Genomic DNA, 23038 nt, shown 5'->3' with positions numbered 1-23038 from the left:
CCCAGGCTGATGCAACGAGGGGTGGCAGCACTGGCAGGGAGCCTTTCTGCTTCAGGCTCTGAGAGGTGCAAACAGGTGGTGTTGCTAGTTTTAATGTAATTTCAGGGAGCTGGGTTTTCGTGCAAGCCTTGCCCTTCCTTACCTACCCAGATGGCAGAGTCAGATCAAGTGGGGGGGGGTATTCAAGCTGCCAGAGGAGAAGTGTGTGTGTGAGATGGGCAGAGGACTAGGACCCCACTGGGGAAGACAGTGCTCTGTCTCCTTCCCCATCTCTCCTGGTGACCTCTGAGTCCTAGAGCACACAGATCTCCTGTCAGGAGGGCCAGTCCTAGAGTAGGCCTGGTGCTGTCACAGAGCTTTACATTTCTCTCTCTTAGGCTGAGGGAGAAGATGGGAGAGTAGAGACTGGTGTTATGGCCTGCCTTCCTCGGCAGAAGTTATGTTTATGTGTAGGACACCTCACCCTTACTGAAGCCCTGGAAGCTGAGCTTTACCATGCCATAGTTCGGGGAGGAGGCACTTGAGGAAGGACATTCTGGAACAAAGAATGGATCCCAGGCTGACATCATCACTACATTGCTTTAAGAAATATTTGAAATCATCAGAAATTGTCTTTTTTTTTTTTTAAACCAGTTTGCTAAATTTGCTTAGCTACCCAAGATGTAAAATAAGATGTGGGTGTTTATTTTCAAACAGATGCTGTAATACCAGACTGTGAGGTGGGGGGGAGGGTCATTGTTTGCTGATGGGGTTTATGTCCTAGAATGGTGCAGCGGAAGGAATGCCACTGTCCTTCCCCAAAGTCAGACGGCATCCCCCAGTTTGGGGCATAGCCTTTGTTCCCTCTATATTCTGGTACTTCAGAATTCTTTCTTTCTGGTGTGCTTACCTACTGGCTTTGGTCTGCCCATTTAATTTGGCACCTCTGTGCCACTGGTCCAGGCCTCAGTGAATTTAGGGTGTCCATGGAAATCGTTGCCTTCTCTTTGCAGCTAGCAGTATAGGCTCCAGGCAGCAGGCCAGGCTTTTAGATCCCCCCACCCCCCACCTCTGGCTCCTATCTATGTGTGTAGTGACCATATTTGTTTATCTCCTGTTCCATATATGGGCCAGGGGCTTAGCTAGAGCTTAGGAAGTTGCATTCTACAGTCAGCAGACATGTTCTGTGTCTCAGTGGCTCCTGTCCTCTCAAGACATGCCATAGTACACCTGCTGAGTATTTGACTCATCAAAATAAGAGACCCTTGCATCGCATACCCCTCTAATGAATTTCTCCCCTGGCTTCTTGCTTGCAGGCCCAGGGGTTAGGCCAGGAAGAGCGAGATGACAGCCAGTCCAGCAGAGCCGAGCCACAGAGCAAGCATTCCCCAGTCTCTGAGAGGTACAGTGGGAAGCTGCCTCGGGGACCCAAGGCATTCTGTGTCTTCAGGGTGCTGTTTGGCTGGGGTAGAACTCCTGGTTCTTATGGTTGCCATTGGCTTAGTATGTATGCCCTTGCTGGAAGACAGATGGTGACCTAGCTGGATGGCAGTACAAGGTGTGTGTGTGTGTGTGTGTGTGTGTGTGTGTGTGTGTGTGTGGTGTGGGGGCATGGTGGGAGGAACCCTGCCTGTGGTGGTGTACTGTGACAGGAGTGTGAAGTGTCACTTGGCAGGACTTTGCACATGGCCCTTTGGTGAGTTCAGGGCTCTGTCCTCTTTGTTGGTTTGGGCTGATTAAGCTGGGTTAAGCTGTGTGTATCTGGTTGTGAGCCAGGGCTGAAGTGCCCTGTTGGATGTCTAGAGCACCATGCTCTTCGACTGAAGCTCAGCATTCTGAGCCAGGCTTCTTCCTGTGATGATACAGGTGGCTGCACAGAGTCACACACACACACACACACACACACACACACACACACACACACACACAGAAAGAGAGAGAGAGAAAGAGAGGGGGGGGAGGAGAGAGATCCTGTGATGGTAGAGGTGGCTGTGCAGACACACACACACACACACACACACACACACACACACACACACACACACAGAGAGAGAGAGAGAAAGAGAGAGAGGGGGGGGGAGGAGAGAGATCCTGTGATGGTAGAGGTGGCTGTGCAGACTCTCTCTCTGACCCCCCCCCCCACATATGTGTGTGTGCTCCTCTGGCCTCATCCCATAAAAGGAGGAGGGCTACCACCCAAGAAAAGAAAGGATAGTAGTCATCTCTTCTGGGATCTGAGAGAATGGTATGCACTCTTCCTTCTTTGCTGTGTTCAGTAATGCTCTCTGCACTGGCTACTGTCTGTCCACTTGAGTATGGTGCCCCCTTCCTCATTTATTTTTAGTTTTTAGATTCATGTGTCTGATGTTTTACCTGCATGTGTGATTGTGCACTGTGTGTGTCCCTGGTGCTTGAGGAGGTCAAAAGAGACCCGTGGATCCTCTGGAACTGGAGTTACAGATGGTTGTGAGCATCCATGTGGTGATGGGGATTGAGCCTGAATCTTCTCTAAGAATAGGTGTTCTTTTTCACTGAGTCATCTCTACAACCTATCCTTGCCCCATTAAAATTTTTTATTTGATTTTTAAGTGTGTGTATGTGTGTGTCTCTCTGTGTTCATGCATTCAGTCATGAATGTGAGTGCCCACAGAGGTCAGAGGTGTCAGATGTCCTAGAGCTGGAACTATAGGCAGTTATGAGCTGTCTGACATGGATGCTGGGAATTGAATTGAGGTCCTTGGAAGAGCAATACATGTTCCTAACCACTGAGCCATCTTTCCAGGCCTTCCTTTCTCCATTTCCCCTTAACCCTTTCATCCCTCCCTGGCCCCCCATGATGGTGGATTCTGAGAACGGACATATATGTGAAGGTGTTCAGCTGCACATGCAGCAGGGCACGGAGAGCACAGCTGTAACTTGCAGGAGGGGGCTGAGGAGGAGGAGGCTGTGGTGCTGCTTGGGTGGCTGCTATGTCTGAAGCACAGCCGCTCCTGTCCGGCTGAGGAGGCCTGGTGTGCACTGTACCCACACACTGTGTGCTCCCATCTGGCCTTCCAAGTGAAGGCCCGGCTCTGTACCTCTGGCTGCCCTGACCAGGTTATGGTTCCCCAATTCTGTCTAGGAAGCAGCTCCAGAGTACCCTTCACAGCCAGGCCACCGAGGAAGGGCCTCTGCAGACCCTGGTGGGGCAGCCTGAGTGGGAGCATGCAAAGGAGCCTGGGAAGGACTCTGTAGCCAGCCCCCTCCCACTGGCCCCCCTCCAGAGGTAAGGATGAGGAAGAAGGGTCCCTGAGGGTCGTGGCCTCTCTGTGTGTCATTTTAATAGTGGGGAATAGTGGGCCTGGAGAAGGGAATGCGAGATGTTGTAGACACCGCAGCCAAAGCGGCAGTAGCAGATCAGCGGAAACTGGGGTGTGGGTGAGAGTGGGGGTGGGGCAGTGGCAAATCTGCTTCTTCATAGTTCTCAGCCTACAGCTGAAATTAGGGTAACCAGCCTGATCCGGGGAGCCATAGGGACTCTTGAATAAGAGTATGCCTCCTTCCAGGGCCGACTACTACTGCTTTGGGTACTACATTCCTGCTAGGGGACGCCTTTCAGCTCCTTTCTCATCTGCATTACCCTACCAGGCACCAGCCCACCTCTAGTCTCCACAAACTGAGCTGGAGCACTGTTTTGTCCCAAGCCCAGACAGACATCAGTTTGTGTGTGTGTGTGTGTGGGGGGGGGGCTGGGGGTGGGGTGGGGGGTGGCGGTGGACCTCCTGAAGCCAGATGGAAAGACCTCTCTGTCCCAGCCTGGTCCAGAGCCCAGGGTGTATTTGCCAGTGCCTCTGTTCTCCTGGCAAGAGGAAGATGTTGGTGTTAAGATTCATACAGTTGCAATGAGCCGCAGGGGAGGCTGAGCTGTAGCAATGTTCAATCAACAGCATCCATTGAACACCTGCTGTGTGTAGCGTCATTTCAAATGACCATAGAAGAGCCTGGGAGGGAGGGGGATTGGGGAAATGAGGTGGGGAAGTTTCCCTGGTGTTGCCCTCCTTGTCCCTACCACAGATCTTTGACCCTGAGCCCTTCACTTCCTACCAGCTCTAACACAGTTGCTTCTCTATTGCTTGCAAGGGAGCAGGTCCTGAGCCCACCTGCTTTCCCTGAGAGGGCTGAGGAAAAGCACTCCCAGGCTGAAGAGCTGGGCCTTGGGCAGCAAGTGGCTGAGGAGCCTGAGAAGGTGGCAGTCAGCCCCACCTCACCTGACTCTCCAGAGGTGTAAGGGCCAGTTTTATGTGTCTTTCCTGTCTTCCAGCGTATGGACTGCTTGAGTGCCCATTCCCCTTGAGTGGTGGCAAGGAGTAGAGCGAAGGGTGAATGCATCCTTGGTGCTCGGTGTGCAGCTTTGAGAGCTCCACCAGCCATTACTGACCTTATCAGATCTGAGGGTGGGTGAGGGGAACCTTGTGGCTCATTACCAGGAACCAGGAGAAGTATGTTCTCTCCTCTACCAAGCACTAGTTTTCTCTTAAAGCAAATATAAAATGTTTTAGAAAGGAAATGGAGGTTCAGGGTGGGGAGGGGACTTGCTGGTGAGTCACAGAGAGAGCAGACTTGCCCGCTAGAGCCCTGACGTTTGACTTTAGGCCTGAGGCATCTGTGCCAGGCTCCCCCAGTGAACGAGGGGTGCAGAGGACGCAGGGCTGTTGAGCAGACAGTTCTTTTGCTGGTGACTCACTGAGAGCTGCCCAGGCCAATGTGCTCATCAACCTAACTCTGCTGGAGTCACGTGGGCATGCAGCAGCCACATTTGTTTTAGACACTGAGCTATCCTACAGTGACGAAAGTGGCTGTCTCAGGTCTCTTGGGAGATTGTGGCCCAGTGGATCAGAGAGCTGTCATGAGAAGAGGAGCGGAGTGTGGCACAGAGAGAGGAAGCTAGGTAGAGGTCAGGAGGTGGTCCAAGGCCTTCTATGGGGAGGCCAGAGGCTCGGCTTAGCTCCTCTCCAGACACCTGGGCTGCCCAATGCCCTGACTTCATGTTTCTTCCTGTCACAGTGATGCTGTCTCTTCTGGGGTTTCCAGACCCTCTAGGCTCAGGGTGTCCCACCCTTAGGAGGTGCTTTCTTCGCTTTTCTTGAGTCTTTTCCAATGATAATCGGTTGTTTTTTAGAGTAGTGCAGGCGTTCTGCATCTGGCAGCTGAGTCTGAAGGGTTAGGCAGTAGGCACCATTGTCTGCATCTTTTGTTAGCATTTGTGGAATAGTAAATGGATCCAAGCCACTGGCTAACTATGTAGCTCAGTGGTAGAGCATTTGTTTGCCTAACACATGCAAGGTTCTAGTTCAGTCCCTAGTAAAACTGCAGAGAGTTGGGGTCTCTGGCTCTCTAGCTTAATAGTAGTACCCCCATTTCAGAATACTCCAGGGGACCACCTCTCCCTCCCTGCCTTCCCACCCTGCTTATCCCTGTGGATCTCTGAGCTTTTGGTGGCCAACCTGAAGTGATTAGGTTCCCCCGGTGCCTCCCCTTTGCCTCCCGTGACTGGAAACTGGGTCTCACAGAGGCTGATACCTGAGCGGTTGGCCTAGAAACCAGACCTACCTCTTCTTCCAGAGCCCTCAGATTCCTGTTAGTTCCTTAGGCATCATTCAATGCTTTAGACCTACCGTGGTGTTCAAGATAACCAAATCTGTAAACCAGGGAGGCAGGGGACAGGCCCATTTGCCCCTGTGTCAGCTGTGCAGGCAGGCTCACTGGTGCATACAGCCTGGGCACCTGTGCTCTGCTGCCCCATCTTCCTGCAGCATCTGTCCCTAGGGCTACACAGCTCTGCAGCCTACGAGGGAGACAGACATTAAAAGGTACTGTTGCTGGAAGGAAAAGATGCTTTCTGCCAAGGTTGGAAATGAGTTGGAGGGTTGATGAGGCAGAGAGCTGGGAGGGGAGGCCCTTGTGGAGGGCAATATTCTCAGAGGAGGTAGCAGCCATGTTGCTGTATCTGCCACCAGCTGGAAGCCAGGACGTAGAAGGAGGGAGGGGACGGAGTTGGGAGCAGAGAATTGATAGCATGGCTTAGGGTTATTATCTGACTTCTGACTTTAGGAATAGGGGAGGACAGGTCTTGACGGTATTTCAGAGATGTCACTAGCCTTTTCTGTCTTTCTCTTTCTAGTCTCTGTGGGCTGCAGTGGGATTCTTCACCCTCTTCTGCCATTCTGATCTGTCCCCTCCTGCTGCCTTCCATCTACCATACTGCTGAGCTGGAGGGAGGGGGTTTCAGGGCTCTCAGTAGGGCTGGCTGGCTCCCCTGTTTGATTCTCAAGTGGTTCTAGGATTCAGGTCCTTCACACCTGCTCCTGCTGGACTGAGCCATGGTCAGTGTGTTATGCCTGAGCACTGTGTAAGAAGAGCGTTTTTTGTGCTGAGACCCACTGGAATGTGAGCCTTAGGGATCCAGGAGTGCGCATGCCTCCTGGCTTTGAAGGAAGTGAAATGCTTTATCCTGATACTGTTCATAACTCTCTAGACGATCAATAAACTGATGCCATTGTTGTCTTCTTTGAGAGGGGTTCTCTGTGTAGTTTTGGAGCCTATCCTGGAACTCGCCCTGTAGACCAGGCTGGCCTAGAGCTCACAGAAATCTGCCTGCTGGGATTCAGGGTGTGCGCCCCTACCACCCAGCTGAAAGATCTTCCATTGTTGTCTCCTTAACAGTCCTCTGTGTGCTTGAGTTAGTGAAGAGTTCCTCACCATTCCCTGACATGAGCATAAGCATAAGCTGATGAAAGCCCCTCACCATGTTTGGCTCAGGGAAGCACCCTGGCTCCTTTGGTAGCAAGGCAGGGAACTTTGTGGCTTCCTCAGAGGTTCTTCTACATTGCCTTGGCCTCTGCTTGGTTTGAGAGGCAGAGAACAGACTCTGGGACCTGTTTCTGAAATGAGCCTGAAGTAGCAGGCAGAGCTACAGTGGGGGCATGGACACAGGATTGCGACTGTCCCTGGGGAGAACCCGTGAGGGACAGAACTTCATTCTTCTCTGCTCTGCCAGTTCCCGAGCCACCCCTCAGGCCACAGCCTCCCAGGGCTGTTTTGGGCTGTCCCCCTCCCAGGGTCCTGAACCTTATCCAGTCTGTGGAGCTTGTTCCATAGGACAGATGCTCACTGTATGTTACTGCCAGCCCCTGTGTGACCTGTTTGGGGGCTCCCCATTAGAGTTTTTCTGTGATGTTCTGTAGCTGTGGGACCTTGGTGGGCACTAACACTGTGGTGGTAAGCTGCCCCTCCCCCATGCAGGCAGACCACAGAGGCTGCAGCTCCCCAAAAGCAGTTCTCACAGTCTATACCAAAAGCCATGGAAGAAGCAGTGAACCAGGACCTGAAGGAAGAAGACCAGAGGCGGCTGCTGGAGTTGCAGAAAGAGAGGCAGAAGCAGCTGGAAGAGAGGCTATGGCGAGAGGAGGAGGAGGAGATGCAACGGCTTTACCAGCAGAAGGAGAACTCCCTCAGGTCTTTTTCCTCCCCGTGGAGGGGTACAGGGAGGGAGGGGCATCCTTTTTCTGTGCTGATCTATCTGGGATGCCCACAGCCTCACCAAAGTAGCTCCTAGAAACCTTTCCCAGAAACCTGCTGGTATCATATTGAGTACCCAGGAAACACATCTCTGGCCTGGCCCCTTTGTATGACCAGGGAGACTGGAGAGGTGGTCCTTCAGCTAGCTTTTCTGCAGTAGAATAAAGGCAGGCTTATTCTCAGAAGAAAATGGTGAATGGCTACCAAGAAGGTAATAAGCAGCAAGTCACAGCCCTCAGCCAGGAAAGGTGCTTCAGAAACATGCGCATGTGCTTTGTTGACAATTTAATGCCAAAGCTTGTCCTTTTAGACAGAACATTCAAGAGCTGTTGAAAGTTACTATTTTTGGACCACAGATAGCTAATTTGTGCTTAATTTTGAGGAAACAGAACAGATAACCAACATTTAAGTAGTGGGAGGGCAGTTTCAACCTCTCATTAGCCCAACACAGGCTCTCTGCACCAGGGTTCACTCTCTGTCACATTTTCTTGGGCCAACTAAAGGTCAGGGTGCAGCCAATGGCTTACCTTACAATACAGCATCTCTAGCACTCAAGGCAGCTCCTCAGGGCTCTAAGCTTGTTGTGGAGACCAGGATGTTGGAGGTATCTATCTCAGGGCCTAGAACATGCTAGTTGCTCCCTAAATGGCATTTCTTGTTTTGGTTTTGGGTTGAAATGAGTAGTTATAGCCAGTGATGACCAAATGATTTCCCATGGGCAAGAGTCTGTCTGGTTCTCCTTGAAGCAGTTTTTTAGGAGACTCTGGTTTCCCTTTACACACAGACATTCCCGGGTGTGGGTCCTCCCCACAGCTGAATGAGAGGACAGACAGGCTCTTGCCTTTTTTGTTTTGTTAGGTGTAAAATAGAGAGCTTGGGTTGCTCCAAATTCCCTTCCCATCAGCCCTACATTCATGTTGGCTGTATAAATTTTGCCACATAAAAAGAGACAGGTTTTTTGGGGGGATTTGTACTTTGCTCAATTTTTTTTCCCTCATTATTAAAGGAAAGCAGTGGTATCAATAACTCGAAGTAGGAAATCCTACATCTGTTTTAGCTCTGAAATTTACTACAAACCTTTTCAAAGGGGTTGTCTTCTGGTCTTCCGAGTCATGTTTTTCTTAAGGTTGAATGTCCTTGGTGCATTGCACACACCCACTAGTTTTGTGGGGTCTATGTGAGGAGTTAGACCCCCAACCCCTTCACACACATTCCCCCCCCCAAAAAAAAAACAAAAACAAAAAGATGTCATTTGTGAAAGCAGAGGTGAAATGATGGATATTATTGGTCAGATAAGGCGCCTCTCATGGACATTTAAGGCTTGCTCATAGTTTGGACTAGATGATACTGCATAAACCCAACACATTGATTGAACACCAGTTTTTTACATCTGTTACTATATTCTGTTCTTGATATAAAAGACTTAAAGATAGTATCATTAGCCTGGTATGATGGTATAAGCCTGTAATCCCAAGGATAAGGACTTAAGGCTACATTTGGCTATAGAGGGAATCTGAAGCCAGCATAGGCTATAGGAGATCCTGTTCCCTTCCCCAAAAGGAGGCAGGATTCTTTGAGGCAGGGTTTCTCTGTGTAGCTCTGGCTGTCCTAGAACTCACTGTAGACTAGGCTGGCCTCCAACCCAGAGATCCACCTGCCTCTGCCTTCTGAGTACTGGGATTAAAGGCATGCTCAACCACTACCTGACAAGAGGCAGTATTTCTTTTTCTTTGTGTGTGTGTGTGTGTGTGTGTGTGTGTGTGTGTGTGTGTGTGTTTGAGACAGGGTTTCTCTATATTGCATTGCTTTAGAGCCTGTCCTGGAAATCGCTCTGTAGACCAGGCTGACCTCGAACTCACAGAGATCTGCCTGCCTCTGCCTCTCCAGTGCTGGGATTAAAGGGGTGCACCACCGATGCCTTGCACCAAGAGGCAGTATTCTTGCTCTGAAGAAATTCCTTGCCTTGTAAGGAAAGCTGATAGAACAGATTAGTTATGAGGTACTGTGATGCACGACACAGGGAAGCTTGTGCTAAGAAAGGTTCTCACACAGATTGTAAGGGGAAAGGTGAATTGATGAGCTTGCATGTTGGGCAATGAATGTGATTTTGTCAAATAGAAAGATGGAATTCTTGGCTGAAGAACCAGTATAAGCAATAATCAAGGGGCAAAGAAAAGGGTAGTGAGATCTGGAGATGGCGATACATTTGTTGTACCTAGGATAGCGTCTCATGACTGAGTAGTGAGAGATGCATAGTGACTGAGTAGTGACTCTTGGGGTGGTTGTGATCTTCCTGAGTGAATACCTTGGCAGGGAGGATAATCTGTAGGTGGAAGGGAGCCTTGAACCAAGCCTGGCATTTGCTTCCTTTGACAGGGGTAGATGGAGTTTAGGTCCGGGAGGAACCAGCATGGATGACAGGTTGACCGATCTCTAATACCGAGGGTGGTTTGTAGGGAGGCCGCAAGGCTCTTAGAGGCCAAGTGGCATGGGTCCTGAGTACAAGAAAGACCTCTTGTCTTGTTGGTCACTCTCAACTGTCAACCTTTCCTTTTCCCTCAGCCTCCTAAAGGCACAACTGCAGAAAGCTGCTGAGGAGGAAGAGGAGGAAGAGGAGACTCGGATAAGAGAGGAAGAAAACCAGCGGCTGGCCCGCTTCCGGGCCCAGGTGCAGTCCAGTACAGAAGCATTTGAGAACCAAATTAGGTGAGTCCACATGGCGAGCTGCCCGGTCTGAGGAGGTGACCTGAGTGCACGGGCCTTTCCCCATTCCATTCTGTCTGCCCAGAGCTGAGCAAGAGGCTGCTCTGCAGAGGCTTCGAGAAGAAGCAGAGGCCCTCCAGAAGGCCGAAAGAGCCAGTTTGGAACAGAAAAGCCAGAGGGTGCTGGAGCAGCTAAGGGAGCAGCTGGAGGCTGAGCAGCGGAATGCCCAGGCCGCCTTGAGGGCGGGGAAGGAGGCTGAGAAGGAGGTGGCTTTGCAGCAACTGAGGGAGCAGCTGGAAGGGGAGAGGAGAGAGGTGAGTGAGCACAAGAGGGGCCAGCTCCAGGTTCAGGTGCAGGGGGGAGAGCCCTGAGCCCATCATGTAGCTCCACTCTACTCAGGGCAGGAGCTTGCCCCGGTCTCTGAAGCAGATGTGTAGGGTGGTGTCCTGTGGATTTGGGGAGCTTTTGCTTTTGAGCCATGGCCAGCACAGAGGGCTTGACACAAGGAGCTGACCCTGTAGGCAGCTTCAGTGGCTCCTTTCCCTGATTTCCGACCTGGAAGAAGAGACCAGCCCTTTGCACAGGTTTTCTCCTTTTCATTTTCTCCTCCTTCTGGCATCACATCAGCCTCCCAATTAAATCCAAAGTAACTGGCCACTGAGAGAGAAAGAGAGAGAGAGAGAGAGAGAGAGAGAGAGAGAGAGAGAGAGAGAGAGAGAGAGAGAGCTTTGGTCGTTAGACAACCAGTGATCTAGATCAGGTTTCCAGAGTCTCCTTTGACCTCCATCCGGCCTGGCCTGGCTGTTCTTATTCCCAGTGTGTGTGGGCTTGCTTGTTCAGAGTCGGGATGGAAGCAGTGACCTGAGGTTTACTGAGAGGCCCCTCTACACTGGCCTTCTTCTACCCCTCTGCCAGCTGCAGACTCTAGGGGCTGAATTATTTTAAAACAAAAGTGTCCCTGCGATTCTACTTGGCCCCTTACGAACAAAGAGCAAGGTGGTCTCCAGAACCCTGGCTTCCCATGGTCAGTGCCCGGCCAGCACCCTCCCCTGCTTCTCTCACTCACAGGCAGTGGCAGGCCTGGAGAAGGAGCACGGCGCTGAGCTGGAGCGGCTCTGTTCCTCACTGGAGGCCAAGCACCGGGAGGTGAGAAGAGTGTGGCCTGCTTTGAGGGGGCAGAGCCTGGACTCTCAGACCCTTTCATGCTGGGTGGCACAGGAGTTCAGCCCCGTCCTTGGCCAGTAGGGAATGAGTTTCCTTCACCCACAGGTTGCTGGGATGGGTGCTAAATCCCTGGCAGCGAGTCCCTGCACGGTGGCTCCTCATTTGAGGGTCCCGTTCGGTTGTATGTGCTGGCATCTCCTTAGGTGGTCTCCAGCCTCCGGAAGAAGATAGAGGGAGCTCAACAGAAAGAGGAGGCCCAGTTACAGGAGAGCCTTGGGTGGGCAGAGCAGAGAGCTCATCAGAAGGTTCATCAGGTGATTGAGTATGAGCAAGAGGTAAGGTCTGCTGGGCCGTCTAGCCTGAGTGGCCTCTCCTCCCTCAAAGCCAGGACCTTTGGTTCTTCTAGGCCACTGTGTGTTTGTAGGAAGGGGTGGTGGTAATAGTTCAGGTGCGTGCATGCTTGGGTGCTTTGTGTGTGTTGGAGACACTTTGTGTGTAAGACCTTCAGGTCCCCAGGCCTGTCTGCTCTCAGTCCTGCAAGCTGTGTTTCTTCTGTTTCCCTTCCAGCTCAGCAGCCTCCTTCGAGACAAGCGCCAGGAGGTAGAGAGAGAACATGAGAGGAAGATGGACAAGATGAAGGAGGAGCACCGGCAAGTGATGGCTGAAGTCAGAGAGCGATATGAAGCTGAGGTAGGCTCAGCCTCCCTCTCCAGCACATGTAAACACAGGCATACCAACTGCTGTCCTTCCCAGCTGGCCTCAGACACGGGGAGAGGGTGAGATCTGGAAAAGGGTTAGAAGAGACCTACTTCTCTGGCACCCTCCAATAACAAGATCATCGTTCTGTTTTTCTTTTGAAGCATGAGAAACCCCCATTTCCCCAATGAGGGGTGCTTATTCCCTCACAGCAGCTGCACTTTCTTTAAATGGTAATGTAATGATTGCCGATGGATACCTAGCTTTGACTAGGTACCAGGTGCTATTCTGAGCTCCTTGGCTATCTATCCTCCTGCATTCTGTCCACAGGGTAGCCATGGGAAATGTACTCATTCATCATCATCTTCATTTTGGAGACCAGGGCACTGAGAGCTGGGCAATTTAGGCCACCTTCCCAATCTGTCTGGCTCTATAGTTTTAGTTTTAGTCACTCTAAAACCATGTCCCCAGGGTGCATGGAATTTCAGGACAACAAGAAAGAAACAAGAGCCAAACAATAGCTGGATATTGTCTGTCTGCATTAGTTACTTTTTTTTTTTTTTTTTTTTTAGTGTTGTTGTAACAAACTCCCTGGCAAAGGCAACTCAAGGAAGGAAGGATTTCTTTTGGCCCCATGTAAAATCAGGGACAGAGGGGTGAGAGCTGATGCTCGGCTCCACCTGTGTCTCAGGTGGTCTGAGACCTCAGCCCATGGGCTATTGCTGCTCACCACCCCAATCTAGAAAATCTCTCACAGACACACCCTGAGCCTGGCTCCTATGCGACTCTAGGCTCTGTCAACTTGATAAGCAGTAATAGCAACCATCTCTTTTCCCATCTTCGGCCTAGAGGTGGGAATGTCTCACAGCTTGAGTGGACTCCAATTCAACTTGGCCTGCCCCTGTTGGGGGTGAATGGTGGGCAGGTGGCTCAGCCCCTGTGTGGGACCTTTAGGCTCCTGCTCTGGAAACTGGAATCCAGACTCTTTGTACAATCTTTCAGGGCAGAAACAGCAGCCTCATGGCAAAATCTGGGGAGCTGCTCATGACCTTCCTTTGTCTAACTGACCTACCACAGCAGGAGGTGGGGAGACTGGTTTTGGAGTGTTAGGAGCACTGTAGGTTCCCACCAGTGGCCCCACGATCTTTTCAGGAAAGAAAGCAGCGGGCTGACCTCCTGGGACACTTGACTGGAGAGCTGGAACGCCTGCGAAGGGCCCATGAGCGAGAGTTAGAGAGCATGAGGCAGGAGCAGGACCAGCAGCTTGAGGACCTAAGGCGTCGGCACCGAGATCAAGTGAGGGCCTGGGGGATGAGGCAGCACTTAGGAAGTCATGCGTGCTGATCCAAGAGTCGTGGGGCAGAGTCTGGCACCTTCAGGAATGGGATCTCACCCTGGCCATGTCTACACTTCAGGGTATCTTTGCTCCTTTGTTTTCTGAGCCTGGAGGTAGGCCCAGTATTGGAAAGGAGAGATCAGTCCATTTACATCTTTGGGATGGTCAGGTTCATGTCTCCTTGCCCCACTGGGAATCCACAAGATGTGGCATTCTGTATGCTGGGAGGCTGCAAGGACAGGGAAGGAGGAAGCAAGCCTGGGTCCAGCTTAGCGTTTGGAGTTTGGCATGCTGGGTTCTGGATCTTTTTCCCTTCCCTCAGCTAATACCTTTCACCCTTTCTACACCCATGTCTTTTCTCTATCATACTTCTGCCAGGAAAGGAAATTACAAGATTTAGAAGTGGAACTTACAACCAGAACCAAAGATGTCAAGGCAAGACTGGCTCAGCTGGATGTCCAGGTGAGGGAGGGCCATGGCTAGATCTGTCTTGCCTTGGTGAATGAGTGTGAACACAGAGGGCAGGCTCCACCTCAGTCTTGGGGTCTACGTTCAGCCTGGGGCTTATCTCCCTTCAGGAGGAGAACATGCGGAAAAAGAAACAAATGCTCATGGACGCGCAGAGGCAGGCTGCTCTGGATAAAGAGGTCTGTTTGCCCACCCTTTCTTTTTTGTTTATCTCCTGCTATCTGTTCACCTGCCCTGTCCAGGGCCCTGGGGTTCTAAGACTGTGTTGGACAGTGTCATGTTATCCAGCTTGGAGAATGGTGCTCTGGTGGGAGACCAGGAACCCACAGACCCCAGATCCTAGAGATAGTAGCTTCAGTAGCTCTAGCTTCCAACTCCTGATTTGTTGTTTTCCATCTTCCACACTTGTGATGCTGCCTGTCCCTCACCTTCTCCTTACGGGGTCTGTGGCGTTCTTATCTTTTCCTCTGCCTCAGGAAGCCACAGCTACCCATCAGCACCTGCAAGAAGCAAAGAAAGAGCACACCCACCTTGTGGAGTCCAAGCGGCAGCTGCGGAGGGTCATCGACGACCTGCGTGTCCGGCGGGTGGAACTGCAGTCCCAGGTGGATCTGCTGCAGGCACAGAGTCAGAGGCTGCAGAAGCACGTGAGGTAGTGTGAGCATGCTGCTCCAGCTGCAGAGCACGTGAGGTAGTGTGAGCACTCTGCTCCAGCTGCAGAGCACGTGAGGTAGTGTGAGCATGCTGCTCCAGCTGCAGAGCATGTGAGGTAGTGTGAGCATGCTGCTCCAGCTGCAGAGCATGTGAGGTAGTGTGAGCACTCTGCTCCAGCTGCAGAGCACGTGAGGTAGTGTGGGCACTCTGCTCCAGCTGCAGAGCACATGAGGTAGTGTGAGCACTCTGCTCCAGCTGCAGAGCACGTGAGGTAGTGTGAGCATGCTGCTCCAGCTGCAGAGCACGTGAGGTAGTGTGGGCACTCTGCTCCAGCTGCAGAGCACGTGAGGTAGTGTGAGCATGCTGCTCCAGCTGCAGAGCACGTGAGGTAGTGTGAGCATGCTGCTCCAGCTGCAGAGCACGGTAGGAAGTGTGAGCACTCTGCTCCAGCCAGTGGTGCCCTGATCCCCCAGCCCTCTACCCTCTGTTGCTTTCGGGCCTGTCTCATCATGGATCTCCACAGGGAGAGGCCCAGCTTGGAACCAGACAGAAACAGCCAGTACATTTCTGCTGCACTTCATAGAGAATGGAGTGCCGAGGCTATAAGAAAGAGAGGATTCTGGGTTCTGGTGTTCACACCCAGCCCTGCCCTGTGGGAGTGGGAGTGAGTGTCCTGGTCTCACAGCCCTGCCTTCTGCTGTCTTCCTCACCACAGTAGCCTAGAGGCTGAAGTACAAAGGAAGCATGACATGTTGAAAGAGCTGGAAGCTGAGAATAACACATCCCCACATTTGGAGCCAGATCTCCACATTGAGGACCTGAGGAAATCCCTTGGCACAGTGAGCTCCAGGCTGAGGCCTGGGAGTGATGGGAGGGGCTGTGAGTGGGAGGTGGAGAGGTGGGACATTTGGGGAGGAACTTGGCTCTGCTTTATTTAGGATCTAGCCTCGTTCTTATTCTCTTCTCCATCTTCTCTACCACTCAGATGGTAACTATATGAAAAGAGCACCTGGGGGCTGGCAGAGCTGTTTCTTTGGCTAAGACACCTGGAGGGGCTTCAGGATTTCTTTAGCCTGTGGGGTGTTTGCTTTTGCTGCACTCAGCTGGCATTTTCTATTATGTGTTTGCAGAATGAGATCCAAGAGGTATCCTCTTCTCTCTCCCAGAGCAAGGAGGAGATGAACCTATCCATGGACAGGTGAGTTTCCCTGGCCCATCTTGCGCCGTGAGTAAGTGCTTATATCAGAGCTGAGACGGCAATGACCACCAATGGGGCTTGGTTCAAGGCCTGACCCAGGGATGGAACAATAGTCTCTACTAAGCTAATATCCTACAATTTGTGACCTTTAACACAGCATGTCAGCACCTGCTGGCCTCTAGTTGGAGGTCAGACCACTAGGAGTGCCTAGTTATCTGAGTACAGGCTCCAGGCACGATCCGCAGAGTGTGTGAGGTATTGGTCCCATGTGCCACACTCTCTGGGTATTCATCAGTGATACCCCAGCCCCAGTCCAGTAGCTCCTGTGTGCATGTTCAGGTGGACATGTGCTGAAGAAGCGGCCCTGTGGCTCAGTGTCTTCAGTTTTCCTTCCTTGCTCCCTGCTGCCCCACAGTGTCCGGCACTTCCTCTCTGCTGAGGGTGTAGCTGTCCGGAGTGCGAAGGAGTTCCTGGTGCGCCAGACACGCTCCATGCGGAGGCGACAGACAGCACTGAAAGCTGCCCAGCAGCATTGGCGCCATGAGCTGGCTACTGCCCAGGAGGTGGATGAAGACCTCCCAGGCACCAAGATCTTGGAAAATGTGCGCACGAACTTAGATGAGGTTAGGAGCCTAGAGGAGGGCCTACCAGCCTATATTAGGAGGTTTGAGGGTGCTAGCTTTCCTCAGTTGAGCATTTTGGGAACTCTGAAATGGGCCACATGGGTCCTGGGATCACCTGCCTCATCGTGGCCATACATTATGTGTAAACACTTTCTCTAATAATAAATTGTTTTATCTTCATAGTACTCATCTTTAATGAGTGAGGTATATAGGTTAAGTGTCCCTAACCCCCAAGTCAATTGAAGCAGTAAAGTCTATGCAGATATTCCCAAATCTGAAAACTACAAAATCTCAGGTATTTCTGAGATCCAAGTAGTTTAGAAATGGGATGTTCAACCTGTATTGCCATTGCCATGTCCTAGGTGAAAGGTACGACCAATATCTAAAATATTTCAAGTCCAGTGCTCTTCTCTGCTGCTCTGGTACACTGGAGACAGAAGATCTTTGGATGCACTCAGTGTAAGGTCGAGTAGCTCCCCTGGCTGGCTTCTCTGATAGTCTGATTTGCAATGAAAGGACAGAGATGCTGTCATCACATGATGTTGCAGATTTTTGTTCCAGTCGAGGCCTCAGTAGCATGGGTTCCCTTGGATCACGTCTGAACCTCTATAATTCTGATGGTGCCAGAACTGGTGAGGGACACAAGCCCGAGTGCCCAGCTTGTGGGCAGCAGATAGCAAGAGGCTTGTAAACACAAGGATGGGCTCCTCAGGGTGTGTCCATTCTGTCCCTGGGCACTTTTACTGCTGTGATTGGTTCCTTTCGTTGGTGGCAAGAGTACTAGTAATGGCTAGCAGAGTGACGGTGACCACTCGGTTCACAGCTTGAGACCTTAGCGTCTATGGTATGGTGTTCCTCACATAACACATGGTCCTGTTAGTTCTCAGGGTCTGAGGGAAAGTAGCCGTTCTCTCAGATGAGCAGCCGGACTCAGGGTTAGGGATGTGTTTGAGACCACCCAGCCAGCAAATACCAGAGCAGGACTCTAGCATTTTCCCTCCCCTTCCTTCCTGGCCACAGGAGACCAAGCACCTGGATGAGATGAAGTCAGCCATGAGGAAAGGCCATGAGCTACTGAAGAAGAAAGAGGAGAAGCTGAACCAACTGGAATCTTCTCTACAGGAAGAGGTGTCACCCTGTGGCCCCTTTCTCCCTCCCTCCTCTACTCCTAGAGCCTTGATTCCTTCAGGCCTGGATCAGGGAGAAGGGGTCTCTAGTGCTCAGGCCCTTGGCTGAGATAGCAGAGGCAATGGCCCTGTGGAGACATCTGAGTGGTTGATGTCTGTGCTGATTTAGGGCATCCTTGGAGCATCTGCACAGAACTGGGGACTAGCCCTGTTCTTCCTGCATGGTTCTAGCAGAGGTGTGACCAAGTGTGGCATCAGGGGTGTCTCTTCCTTCCCTCAGGCTGTGCAGAATCTCCTTCATGCCCCAGGTTTCAGCTTGGGAGCAGGAATACTCAAATAGGGAGACCACAAGGCTAGTTTTGGGGGTAGATGATGGGGATCCTCTGGTCTTGGGGGACCTTATGGACTGCTTCACAGGTGGTTGGGTTCTCTTAGCTTAGCCTCTCTCCTGAGGCAGACTTTTTGGTGTGCCTCTCCTGGGTTGCCTATACAACCTTAGACCCCAGAAGAGCTACCTCATCAGGTCTTAGTCTTTACCACAAGGCAGGCAGAGTGAAAACACAGGGAAGGGACAGTGCTAATGGCCACTTCTACCTGTCAGGTCTCTGATGAGGACACTCTGAAAGGATCCTCCATCAAGAAGGTGACCTTTGATCTCAGTGACATGGAAGACTTGAGTAGTGAGAGCTCTGAGTCCTGCCCCTTGCCTCATAGTGAGTAGCGGTGTACAAGGAAGCCAGCGGGAAGGGGTGGAGTGAAGCCCAGTGTTGAGGAGAGGGAACATAGCAGGGGCCACTCCAGTCCCCTCCCCCAAGCCCTGCTTTGAGCCTGTATCTGGATGAGGTCCATCCTCATGGTGGATCTGCACCGTGGAGGGATGAATGAGCCAAGGATCCCCGCGGTCTCCTCTCTCCAGGTCTCCTGCAGCCACCCCCCCAACTCCCCCCCCCCCCCCGCCTCGGCTGCTCGGGCCTGTGGTTGAGGCAAGGACCTTGCTTTTCCTTTTGTCTATGTCCTTGGGCCTCTCATCTGGGACACAGAAGCCCTGCATCCATCATTTGTCCTCCCATACAATCTGCAGCCATAGGATACTCAAGTGTCAGCTAGATCCTGAATCCTTACCCACCATCTGCCTCTTGCAGTCACCCCGACCCCAAGTTCTGCTGATTCCAACAAGATCCATTACCTGAGCAGTTCCCTTCAGCGGATCAGCAGTGAACTAAATGGTGTGCTGAACGTGCTGGGCAGCCTCAACTCCCAGCTACCACCACAGGTCCTTAGCAGTCAGCCTCCACCTCCGCTCCTCACCTCCTCTCTTCGGTCCTCCAAGAACACCCCTGCCCCTGCCCACTCCCTCCTGACCAAGCCCTCATCCTCATGGTCTGCCACACCCACGTCCACTCAGTGGGCCTGGGACCCAGGACAGGGAACCCAGCTCTCCTCCTCGCAAACTGTGGATGATTTCCTGCTGGAGAAGTGGCGCAAGTATTTTCCGTGTAGGTACCTACTCCCATGTACACCTGGTTTCTGGGCGGAGCCTTCCCATGACTCTCCTTTACCCTATGTTCTCTCTCATAACCACCCTTTCCTTTTCCTTTGCCTATGTCAGTGGGGCCCAGGTGAAGGTAGACCCTGCTGTGGCCTTACAGCCTCACAGCCTGAGGCTCTGTGTTGGGATGCTTTACACTGAGCTTGTACTGTGTGGAGCTTTTATTGGCAATGCTAGAGCTAGGCCAAATCTAAAAAAGCCATTGTTGTCATCCCATTGTCTGCCAATACTAAAGTACACCACGGCATTTACACATGCACGCACACACGCGCGCGCACACACACACACACACACACACACTCTCAAGTCCGAATTGTAGTTCTCTTAGGTGGAAGTAATTATTTTTCCCATTTTATAGGAAATAAGTTGAGACTCAGTGAGGTTTAGTAATAGGCTCCAGAGGGCTCTGTGAGGGAGTTAGTCACAAACCAGGTGTGGACTCTACTTGTGGCCCCTTGGTCCTGGCTCCTGCTCTGGGAACAGGCTCCCCCTCTAGTCCATTCCTTGTTGAGGAACAAGGAAAAAATGTAAAAACATTTTCTGCCCCAGCTCAAATTGAAAATTAGATGTTTAGAATCAAAATAGATAGGACAGTTCTTGTCTGTCACCCGTCTCTCACCTTCAGTGCGAGCCTTTCCCTGCCATTGTTTGTTTTGGAGACATTTTTTTTCTGGGACTTCGGGAGGTATAGGTAGTGAATGTAGAAGTGGCCCACTGGGGCTGGGCTGGGGCTGGGGCTGGGGCTGGGGCTGGGGCTGGGGCTGGGCTGGGCTGGGCTGGGCTGGGCTGGGGCTGGGGCTGGGGCTGGGGCTGGGGCTGGGCTGGGCTGGGCTGGGCTGGGGCTGGGGCTGGGGCTGGGCTGGGGCTGGGGCTGGGCTGGGGCTGGGGCTGGGCTGGGGCTGGGCTGGGGCTGGGCTGGGGCTGGGCTGGGGCTGGGCTGGGCTGGGCTGGGGCTGGGCTGGGCTGGGCTGGGCTGGGCTGGGGCTGGGCTGGGGCTGGGCTGGGCTGGGGCTGGGCTGGGCCGGGCCGGGCCGGGGCTGGGCCAGGGCTGGGGCTGGGCTGGGGCTGGGGCTGGGCTGGTTCAGCTGACTGACTGCTGCCCTTGAACTCCTTGCTGTTCCAGCTGGCATTCCATTGCTCAGCAGCTGCCCTCCCCCACTGGAGAACAGGCTGGGCTATGTGTCTGTAAGGTAAGCCTCACAGTCAAGAGCTCCACTGTACCTCTCTGGACAGATGGCACCAGGGACAGGTGGGGGTAGACCTCATGGTCCTGTGACCTTAGCAGGTCCCCAGTCCAGAGTCATCTATATCTGGCCTTCGTCTGAGCAAGTGAACAGTCAAATCCCTGCTGCTTAGTTCAGTGGGTGTGGGGAAGGGCGTGTCCGACTAGCTGGACAGATGTTGTACACTGCTGTCCATGAGCCTGAGGTGAGACTCTGCTCTTCCTGTGGCCCCACAAACCCTGGAGTCTGGCCTGTCTTTGCCATTGAGCTCTCTGTCTGATTCCTATGGCCTCCTCTTCTCCAATGCCTGCTGAGTAACATCTGGAGTAAGCAGGATGCCCCATAGGGAGATGGACAGGCTATTATTTAACCCTGTTATTAATTTCCTATTCATCTTATTCCCTGCCAAATATCCTCTTGTCCCCACCCCCAGCCATAACTGTAAGTCCCGCAGCCATGTCTGCTCTCTGGGCCAGTCTGAGAGCTGCTGCTGCGAAAGTATCCGAGATAACAGAGGAAGTTTCTTGCTGAGATTGGCTGATGACTAACATGTAAAGGTCCTACCGAGTAGATTCTGCAATAGGTTCCCAGAAAAGGGGTGGAGGGGAGCCACTACCGCCCCTTTGGGGAACTGATGCTTGCCTCACCAGAGGAGGACCTTTGAATTGCTGGAGGCTGCACAGGGATGCTGGTGGACCAGTGAGAGGAAGAGGGAGGAGATGCTTGGCTCTGCCTGCTTCCTGCCTGCTTTCTTCCTCTCCTAACGCTCCCAATCCCCTTCTCTTCCCCAGTGAGCAGCTCCACCTCATGCAGCACTCCCATTCTCGAGTCCCCAAGATGGACAGTGTCAGTGTCCAGAGCATGATCGAGTCTAACCGGAAGTGGCTAGAACATTTCAGGAATGACCCCAAGGTGTATCCTTTTAACTGGTCCCCAAACCTTCGTCCCTTCCTGTTCTAGCTGCTGACTGGCTGTGCTCTGCCACAGGCCTCTGATGTTTGAGGAACACCCTGTTGGGCCTTTGACCCTTTCTTAGCACTCACCTGAACATGCTTAGCTATCCAGTTTTCCTTTACTTTGTGGCCAGACAGCTCTTCTCCTCGGTGCCCAAATCAACAACCACTTCGAACTTACTGCAGCTGGGCCTGGATGAGCACAACAGACTGAATGTGTTTCACTATTGAGCTCTGTCGGGGGCCAGGGCTGTGGCCTCCTCCTCTACACCAAAGTGCCTGAGGAGCCACGGACACTTTATTTCCCTCTGATCAGGCATGTCCTCCACTGAGTGCTCCACCCAGGACTTGGGAGAACCAGCAGTTAGGTAGGTGGAAAGCACGGCATGACTGTAAACAACTACACATGCTTCACCCATGAACTGTCCTGAGCGGACATGTGCAAACTTCTTCATCCAAGTGGCTGTGGAGGACTTCAGGAATGTGGTCACCTTCAATCAAAGCAACTGCCTTGGGAGTCCTAGGAAGTCTCCTTGGAGGCTGGGTTTCTGCCCTTCAAGCTCTGCTGAGGGCTCTCATGGCGGTGGAAAGTGTGGTCCTTTGTTTAAGACAGCTCTGTAGCATGGCTATGCCCTGGAACTTGGCAGTGCTGTGCCTACAGCTGTCTTTTGATACCTCAGCCCTGTAAGGATCACATCCCTCTCTTTTTGTATTTTTTTCCTTTTTGATGTCTTCTTCTGACTATCTCAGGTTTGGGCTCAGCTGCCTGAGTCCTGCTGGAGCTGTTAGAGGCCCCAGATGTTCTGCCTCTTTCCCTCAGCCAGCACTGGGCTCTCCTCAGGGCGAGCAGCCTTCCCTCCCTTAGGATGCCCTCCCTTGCTCTCAGGTCTCAAACACCCATCTCTCCAGGAAGCCAAAAAGAAAGCCATAAAGACGGGGATGGCTTCTGCTCTTCTTGATGTTTCTCTTCCTACAACATCCCTGAGTATCTGTGTGGCCCATTTCCATCTGTTCTTCTACCTGAGCCTCCCCTGCCCCAGTCCAACTGTCAGCCCCTCCCAGAGCTCGGTGGAGGGGCTGACTAGTACCTGGTACTGCCAGGGACTGTCTTGGCTAGTTGCTGCTTCTGGCACGGCCTCTACAGCCCCATGTCCCCCAGCGGGCTCTGCAGGCGATGTTCTCAGCATCTGTCTCATTGTTTAAACAAAACACCCTCATTTTTCTTGTCTTGAGAAGCTGTGGGCTGCCTTTACCCCTGTAACCCACAGAAAGAAACCCACTCTCACGCTTTACTGCTCATTTCTTTGCCATAGAATAAGACACTAAGAACCAGGTGGCTTTTTACCCTCTGAGATATTTTTTAGTCATCAGCCGACCACACACAGAAAAAAGTCCATTTTGTTATTTGTTCTACTCTGTGTGTCTTGAGAGCAGCTCGTGTGATACGATCAATCCTGTGTTTTTTTGCATCTATTAAATCTCTGCAAGTCTGTTTTCTACAAGGCAGTCCTGTGAATGTGTTGGTCTCTTTGGAGGCCTTTGTGTCCTTCCTCCTGAGGGGTAGGGAAATGGGGACGATGACTCTTCATGGACTATCTCCCTGGGTATCTGATTTAATTATCCAATAGTATGGAGCTTGGTGCAGGTGTGGTCTGCTCCATTTTCATGGTGACAAAAGCAAGGCTCAGAGACCTTTAGGTGCTTGGGGACCCTGGTAAAGCATAGCGCCCCAATGCCATCCCCCTCCCCCGGAGCACTCTCAGCCTGCCGTGAGTCCTCTAGGCGTTCTTGATCACATTCACTCTACC

At 52.2% G+C, this 23038-nt stretch overlaps 1 protein-coding gene across 1 annotated transcript in view; it reads left to right on the top strand.

The window, feature by feature from the left end:
* Nucleotides 1-22732, top strand: part of Cep164 (centrosomal protein 164) — a 65327-nt gene extending 42595 nt beyond the window's left edge. Inside the window, exons 11-32 of the mRNA XM_051197294.1 lie at nucleotides 1296-1381; nucleotides 3101-3244; nucleotides 4099-4242; nucleotides 7261-7473; nucleotides 10099-10242; nucleotides 10325-10553; nucleotides 11308-11385; nucleotides 11607-11738; nucleotides 11971-12093; nucleotides 13252-13395; nucleotides 13814-13897; nucleotides 14014-14082; nucleotides 14380-14555; nucleotides 15273-15396; nucleotides 15688-15755; nucleotides 16171-16378; nucleotides 17399-17506; nucleotides 18107-18218; nucleotides 18648-19001; nucleotides 20178-20244; nucleotides 21069-21191; nucleotides 21365-22732. Of these exons, the coding sequence (XP_051053251.1) occupies nucleotides 1296-1381; nucleotides 3101-3244; nucleotides 4099-4242; nucleotides 7261-7473; nucleotides 10099-10242; nucleotides 10325-10553; nucleotides 11308-11385; nucleotides 11607-11738; nucleotides 11971-12093; nucleotides 13252-13395; nucleotides 13814-13897; nucleotides 14014-14082; nucleotides 14380-14555; nucleotides 15273-15396; nucleotides 15688-15755; nucleotides 16171-16378; nucleotides 17399-17506; nucleotides 18107-18218; nucleotides 18648-19001; nucleotides 20178-20244; nucleotides 21069-21191; nucleotides 21365-21461 (3027 nt within the window). The 3' untranslated portion in view covers nucleotides 21462-22732. The remainder of the gene's footprint in view (nucleotides 1-1295; nucleotides 1382-3100; nucleotides 3245-4098; nucleotides 4243-7260; nucleotides 7474-10098; nucleotides 10243-10324; nucleotides 10554-11307; nucleotides 11386-11606; nucleotides 11739-11970; nucleotides 12094-13251; nucleotides 13396-13813; nucleotides 13898-14013; nucleotides 14083-14379; nucleotides 14556-15272; nucleotides 15397-15687; nucleotides 15756-16170; nucleotides 16379-17398; nucleotides 17507-18106; nucleotides 18219-18647; nucleotides 19002-20177; nucleotides 20245-21068; nucleotides 21192-21364) is intronic.
* Nucleotides 22733-23038: the final 306 nt, after the last annotated feature.

The sequence above is a fragment of the Phodopus roborovskii genome, unplaced genomic scaffold (genome assembly GCF_943737965.1).
Source record: "Phodopus roborovskii unplaced genomic scaffold, PHOROB, whole genome shotgun sequence".
NCBI lineage: Eukaryota > Metazoa > Chordata > Mammalia > Rodentia > Cricetidae > Phodopus > Phodopus roborovskii.
This window is presented reverse-complemented; position numbering and strand designations above follow the sequence as displayed.